The sequence below is a fragment of the Pundamilia nyererei genome, unplaced genomic scaffold (assembly GCF_000239375.1).
Source record: "Pundamilia nyererei isolate P.nyererei 1_Seehausen unplaced genomic scaffold, PunNye1.0 scaffold00108, whole genome shotgun sequence".
NCBI lineage: Eukaryota > Metazoa > Chordata > Actinopteri > Cichliformes > Cichlidae > Pundamilia > Pundamilia nyererei.
Genome location: NW_005187509.1, coordinates 1,544,862 through 1,552,170, shown reverse-complemented (window position 1 = coordinate 1,552,170; position 7,309 = coordinate 1,544,862). Strand labels below are relative to the sequence as shown.

The window sequence follows — 7,309 nt, the reverse complement described above, 5'->3', positions numbered from 1 at the left end:
CTTCTACCTTCTTTAAAAGTGGGATATGGTTTAATTTAGTTAGATCTGCAAGCTTGGGAGAAACATTAATTCCTAAATATTTTATATTTCCCGATTGCAGTGGTGTAGAAGAGGAATTATGGAGGGAGCACTTAATCGGTAGGAGTCCTACTCTTGCAAAAGAGTTTATCAATTCAATCACCCCAGAGATATTGGTTTGTGAGTTTTGGAGAAAAAGTAACACATCATCTGCATAAAGGCTGATTTTATGTTCCACATTCTTGCATTTTATGCCCTTAATTACTGAATTCTGTCTAATTGCTGCTGATAGTGGTTCAATAAAAATTGCAAACAGTGAAGGGGAGAGTGGGCATCCCTGCCTGGTTCCCCTCAAGAGACAGAAGCTGGAGGATGTCTGGTCATTTGTTCTGACACAAGCTGTTGGGGAATTATATAATATTTTTAACCAGTTTATGAAAGAGGATCCAAAACCAAATTTGTGTAAATTTGCAAATAAAAATTTCCAGTTAACTCTGTCAAATGCTTTTTCTGCGTCTAAAGAGAATATTGTAGTTTCTAGGTTTTTACTGTATGAGTAGTCTATCAAATTAAGTAATCTATGTGTATTTGTTGATGAGTGCCTACCTTTTATGAAACCATAAGAATTTTTAAAGACCGAGGCTATGCCGCCACCCCTACCAGTAAGCCTTGGTGAGCTAAAAGCGACACAGTCCGATGGAAGAAGTTTGGTAAAAGGGATGAACTCACCAGGATGAATCCAGGTTTCAGTCAGGAATAAAGCATCAATCCCATTAGTGGAGAGGAAGTCATTTAAGAGAAAGGTCTTATTGACCTGCGACCTGACATTAAGCAATGCCATCCGTATCCTAGGGGCTAAGTCGCCTAGGGTGGTGCGTCGTAGGACACTTAGGTTGCTTCGGCAAACGCTGCATTGGAGCGATGTTATCCAAACCCAAGCAGGAAAACATGCCACAGGAATGGCAGGGTAGCCTTCGTGGTCGGCCGAGCAGATCCAACGGTGGGTGAGCAACTTAGCATCAGGCGGCTCCTGGGAAGGAGGGAAAGAAGACAAAATATCCAGGCTACCCACATGCCAGCTCCTTCTACTGTGTTTCCTATAGCGTTTCTTGTGTAGATTCGGAATAGGTAGGTGGAGGAAGCCGGTCGGAGGGTCCGGTCATGGGGTCCGGTCGGAGGGTCCGGTCGGAGGGTCCGGTCGGAGGGTCCGGTCGGAGGGTCCGGTCGGGGCGCGGTGGCGTCACCCAGGTTCCAGCAAGGATCAGGCCGAGAGGAATGAGAGAGTCTTAGATTTAAAAGTGTTTGCCTGTCGTATGTAATCAGTGCACAGCCATTAGATGAGCATACAACTAAAAGGATAAAAAAATACAATGCCAAGGTCCATAAAGAGCGTAGAGAGGATAAAAAGCAGCGAAGCAGATATAGCCGAGGACGGCAAGCGACGTACACCGGCACCATCTTAGCTTTAGATCTCAAACACTGGGTCACATGGCCCAGTACCGTGACACTAATACTTATTGAGTGGCAATTAATGAGGCCGTGTCTGTTCTTGCAGCTGCAGATCTTTGCTAACTTTCCCTCTGTGACCTGCAACAGACACAGAGTCGCCTTCCAGAATACAGAGCGTCGCTGTAATGAGGATGGTGATAAATACTGAATGACGCGAGGAGACGGTGTCATTAAAGCCACCTCCATCGACAGCCCCGCTCTCACTGCACGCTCTGCGATATAAGCTTCGAGCCTGCAAGTCATCTTTTGTAACTGGGAGGTTGAGGATGACACGGCTTGGAGTTTCTGCTTCCACTATCAATCAGAAAACCCAGTCGTCTTTCTTTGTCAAACCGTTCACTGTAAATAACCAAACTGAACTTCCATTTAAAGAAAGCTTGGCATGACATTTGAACCGGAACAGAAAATCTCTTTAGCTTAACTTTGATGCACGACGGTAACCTCGAACCCACTCGCTGTTCAACCTTTCTCTTTGCATGGGGCAGCCAATCAGAAGAAAAGTACGCTTAAAGGAGGGAGGCGCTTAAACAGCTCATTTCAGATACTCTGCGAAACTGAACAAACCACCGCTTCATCAGCGTCGATAAACAGAATAAATAACAGAACAGAAATAGCACTGGGCAGCATTTTCTTCAGCTAAATTGCTGCTTGTGTGAGTGAAGCTACAGGTAGCACTTCCGTGTGTTTGTTTTTGGTCATATGAGCCGGGACGGGATGTGGAAAAGTATTAAATTACTCCCAACCAGCAGCTGGTTTTGGGTGGACGGCTTTAGGAAAAACTTTGGAGAGTAGAAGGCGGCTGATGTGCAGACTAACCCTGCTTCATTACATTTGGGGGTAAACAGTCTGTATGTGAGATAGGAAACTTGGCAGTAATAATAATGCTGCTCAGAGGCAGGACAGTTTAATGCAGGGAGCTTGGTACAATGGCTTCAGCCGTGGGAAAATATAATTGAAATGCAGCACGATTCACTCGGGGCGGCAGGTAAATGTTAAACTCTTAAATCAAGCCCTCAAACTTCATTTCCTCGTGTGGGAGAAAGACCTTTACAGCACATCAGCGAGCCCCAGCTTTCTTATTGTCAGAGAAGTCGGCCGAGCAAGGAGCTGATAAATTGGAATAAAATTTATCAGTTGCAACTGTGGCTCAAAACTGATGTTTATGCCTCTGCTGGAAGCAACAGCCCATTATTAGGAGATTTCTTTTGACAAGTTCTATATGGAAGTGCGCAAGAGCAGCTCGGGACAGCAGTATTAATTTGCCTGAATGATGGTGGAGCCATTAAAGCAGCAGTGATGAGGTTTGGAGAGCCTTATGATGAAACTACTCAGCTTCTGGTTTGTCCCCTAAAACAACTTTGAAAATGAATAATGACAAGTGTCGCACTAGTACTATAAGGTAGTGCACCACTGCCATTGGACATTTTGTACATAACTGATATTCCCCCGTGTCTTTTACACAGTGGAGTTATTTCACAGCCTAGAAAGTAGAGTGGTCTGAAACCCTACAACATGTCGAAAAGACACCACTGGATCATCACTGTCACAGGGGGAGGGGCAACAAAGGAAATGTTGGAGAAGTTTGTGGTAGATGGATGAACTTTGTTTTACTTTAATACAAAGAAAACTCCAACGACTACTTGCAGTCTGAGAGCGAAGTGCTCTAATGGGGTGATATGGTACTATAAGGTCATTAAGATAAGATGGGGCCTAATTATATAAGACCTTGTATGTGAGGAGCAGGATTTTAAATTCTGGATTTAACAGGGAGCCAATGAAGGGAAGCCAATATAGGATAAATATTCTTTCTAGTCCCTGCCGGTACTCTTGCTGCAGCATTTTGTATTAACTCAAGGCTTTTCAGGGAGTTCTTAGGACATCCTGATAATAATGAATTACAGTAGTCCAGCCTAGAATTAATAAATGCATTAACTAGTTTGTCAGCGTCACTCTTAGACAGGATATTTCTAATTTTAGAGATACTGCGAAAATGGAAGAAAGCAGTCCTACGATATGATTCAAACCACTGCAGTGCAGTATCCCGTGTTTCAATCTTTGTAGTAAATCTCTTAGTATAGCCCAAACTCAGTCTAAGTACTTCTTACTAATGTAATGCCCAGACCAAACTCAAATGCTTGTGTGATTCCACGTGTGTGTCTGCCACCGCGTCTGAAAAGTAACACTAAGGTGTGTCCACAAGTGTGATGAACGGTAAAATATGATGACGAGTCCTACAGGTATCAGCATGTGATGAGTTGGCAGTGAGAATGCGTCGATCTGACTTATCTAGCTGACGACCTGCCTGAAAGATTTTTGGACTAACTCACATTTATACTGACAGCTTGTCATCCTCCTCTTGCTCTACAGGAAACGCCTTTGTTGTGAGCCTGGCCTTCGCTGACTTGGTGGTTGCTATCTATCCCTACCCGCTGGTGCTCACTGCCATTTTCAACGACGGTTGGATCGCCGGCTACATCCACTGTCAGATCAGTGGTTTCCTCATGGGCCTCAGCGTAATTGGCTCCATCTTTAACATCACGGGCATCGCCATCAACCGCTACTGTTACATCTGCCACAGCCTCAAGTATGACAAGCTCTTCTCCAACAGCAACACCATGTGCTACGTCGTGCTCGTCTGGGCGCTCACCATCCTCGCCATCGTCCCCAACTGGTTTGTGGAGTCGCTGCAGTACGACCCGCGGGTTTACTCCTGCACCTTCGCCCAGTCCGTCAGTTCACTGTACACCATCGCCGTGGTGGTGGTGCACTTCATCTTGCCCATTGGCATTGTCAGCTACTGCTACCTGCGTATCTGGATTCTGGTCATCCAGGTGAGGCGGCGGGTCAAGCCAGACTCGAGACCTAAAATCAAGCCACACGACCTCCGCAACTTCCTCACTATGTTTGTGGTGTTCGTGCTCTTCGCTGTTTGCTGGGCGCCGCTGAACCTGATTGGCCTGGCGGTGGCAGTGGACTCCACGCTGGGCCGTGCCATCCCAGAGTGGCTGTTCACAGCCAGCTACTTCATGGCGTATTTTAACAGCTGCCTCAATGCCGTCGTCTACGGTGTCCTGAACCATAACTTCAGGAAGGAGTACAAGAGGATCGTCCTCATCATCTTCAAGTTCCACTGCTGAGATGGAATACTTGGAAATGCAGAGATTTTTATCTTTAATGACATGAAAGATAGAAAGAACTTTACCCTGACAGGAAAATAAAACAGGACTGATGCAATGGAAAGAAAGCAAATAAAGGTACAGTGGAAGGAGAACAACAAGAGCACTGAGTGGGAGAGAAAAATAGGAGCGCTTTAATAGCTGCAGGAGGAGAGATGAAGAGCAGACAAAGTGAAATAAATGTTGCCACACTGAGAGTTATCAGTGATGCCTTCAGGGAAACAAGGAGACTAAAAATGCAGAGAGCAAGGGAGAGGCCAGAACTTGGGAAGCACTCCTAACTGGGGAATGTGTTTCATCCTGACTTTCTTGGGTAATGAAGTCGTGACTTAATGTTCAGATGAGAGCATAATTCATTGTGTTTAATTAGCAACATAATTAAATTAAATGTGGGGTCACTGAGTTGAATAGCATCCTCTGTGAATTAGATTCAAGGCAGAGCTCTGACACTGTGATTTTTTTTAAAAGACGTCGACGCTGTTCCTGTTCCTACGAAGTACGAAGATAACGACGAAGATGACAAATCGGCTTTGAGGAGAATGAAGATGCATTATATACTTTTAAAATTGCAAAATCATTTAAGGTGGGACACATTTTTGAACATTAAGGCTGCACGAGACTGTGTGTGCACAACAACGATTGGGATATTTTACTTGTAATATTACTAATCTATGTAAGAAGGTAGCAAACTCTCACTGAGGACAGAGGGGGACGATGGAGGACTTGTCCAGTGACTTCAGCTTTGGACTAAGAGTCCCAGTATGAAGCATAAAAGTACTCCATGATATGGGTCTGGTTCCTGCAAGACTGGTCCTAACTAAAACTTGATATTTGTTAAGACCAGCCCAACTTAAACCTAGTCTTAACTAAGGTGTCCATGCGTCTATGACTGCAGAGTGATAGAAATGTTGCAGAGTTCACCTGTTTTTACCAACCAGCTGTTGTGTAATGTAATCCAATAAAAACAGCTGTTCAGTGACTTCATTGTCATTCAGCTCTAATAACGAGCCCCAAAATTTACATGAAGTCTGAAAAGTTGCTGTTCAGGTTAAAAGACAGGAACACTTTGAGCACTTCAAGTAGCTCATCATAAAACATTAACAGCATCACTTACAAAATCCATCACTTCTAGCAGCCATGGTTTGGGTTTCTGCTTTATGGTTTTCTGCATCACAGAGTTCCCTGCACTCAGCTGGTGGCCGTCATGACATCAATGGAATCATGTGTATGCAAATTTTTACCACTTAGAAGGTGCTCAGGTCACCTGCAAATGGTTTAATCACCAAGTCCTTTTAGAAAGGAGCATTATAAGCAGCTACCTGTGCGTTTGTCTCAAGCCCTGAACCTTGGCTCCACTGCCTTCGACTGCAGCTGGCAGTCCTGGTTCTGCTCAGCTTAGCAGCTCACTTCTCCACCTGCGGCATTTTCTGACTCTACATCTCACAGAGAAGAAGAAAGACTACCATGGACAGCTGCAGTTCAAGGCAGTGAACAACGATACTTTAAAAATGCAAATAAAAAATACTAAAATAAAGTACCCCGTGTATTCGTGGGGTTGTTAGTAAACCATTAAAGTCTTTGTGGGGGAAACACTATGCTGTGCTTTTATACTGATACAGTAATAATTACTCTGACTTCCAGTTCTAGTTGTCGGGCCAAAAGCTGGGAGATGACGCATGGATGACCAACACACGCTTAAAGCTCTGAGATCCCAACAAAAAACTCAGTGCAAGGTGGAGTCTGAGAAGTTCCACACCTCACCACATCCACCTGTGTGAGTCGTGCATCCACAGTCTTAGTGCCCAGATTCCTGCAAAAAACACGTGTCGGAAAATGGTGAAACAAACATGTGCAAGAGTGCAAAACATCCCCACACCTGCTGCCAGGGCACTTAGGAGGCTACAAGCTCTTTTGACTTTGTGAGGCCTGAAAGTTAAAAGTGTCATTAATCAAAATCCACTTTTAATTTAAAGCAGCAAAAGGTTCTTTCTCTGTCCTTCTGCTGTTAAGTGTAACTTTGCAATGATGCTTTCAGGACTCAAACATTTAGTTTGACCGGACAGTGTGATGCATATGAAGAGGGGCAGGGGGTACAATATGCTCCAGAGAGACTGACTCTGAGACTGTCTCCCTTCATTGCATCATCACCTTCCTCTTCCTGAGAATGAGCGGCACAGGTGTGCCACAGCCTCTCTGCACTGCCTGCACGGTGTCTCCGTGTGCAACCCTCTGCAAACACAGGCGGAGACAAAAGGATGAAAACACAGTGTCTGTGTACTGCTGTGTCCTCCCACATGACCACAGCCAGTCTGAGCTCAGCAACCTGAGACTGTCAGTGTTCCCTCACAGTCGCATGAGTGCGTCTGCTGTACACACCGAGTCTGAACACAAGCCAAGCATCAGAGAAACAGGCACGAGTGATTAAATCATGGTAACGGTATTCTGAACATGTCACTGTGCTTCATACTGCTGGGGAGCTGAAGATGAATGTTGCATATGTATTAATAAGCTGTGATAATCTGCCTGTGCTTTGGTCCTATTTTAATAAGCTCACTGTGTGTGTGTGTGTGTGTGTGTGTGTGTGTGTGTGTGTGTGTGTGTGTGTG

At 44.8% G+C, this 7,309-nt stretch overlaps 1 protein-coding gene across 1 annotated transcript in view; it reads left to right on the top strand.

Moving 5' to 3' along the window:
- Nucleotides 1-5,482, top strand: part of mtnr1al (melatonin receptor type 1A like) — a 42,176-nt gene extending 36,694 nt beyond the window's left edge. The window contains exon 2 of the mRNA XM_005741231.1: nt 3,895-5,482. Within this exon, the coding sequence (XP_005741288.1) occupies nt 3,895-4,664 (770 nt within the window). The 3' untranslated portion in view covers nt 4,665-5,482. The remainder of the gene's footprint in view (nt 1-3,894) is intronic.
- Nucleotides 5,483-7,309: the final 1,827 nt, after the last annotated feature.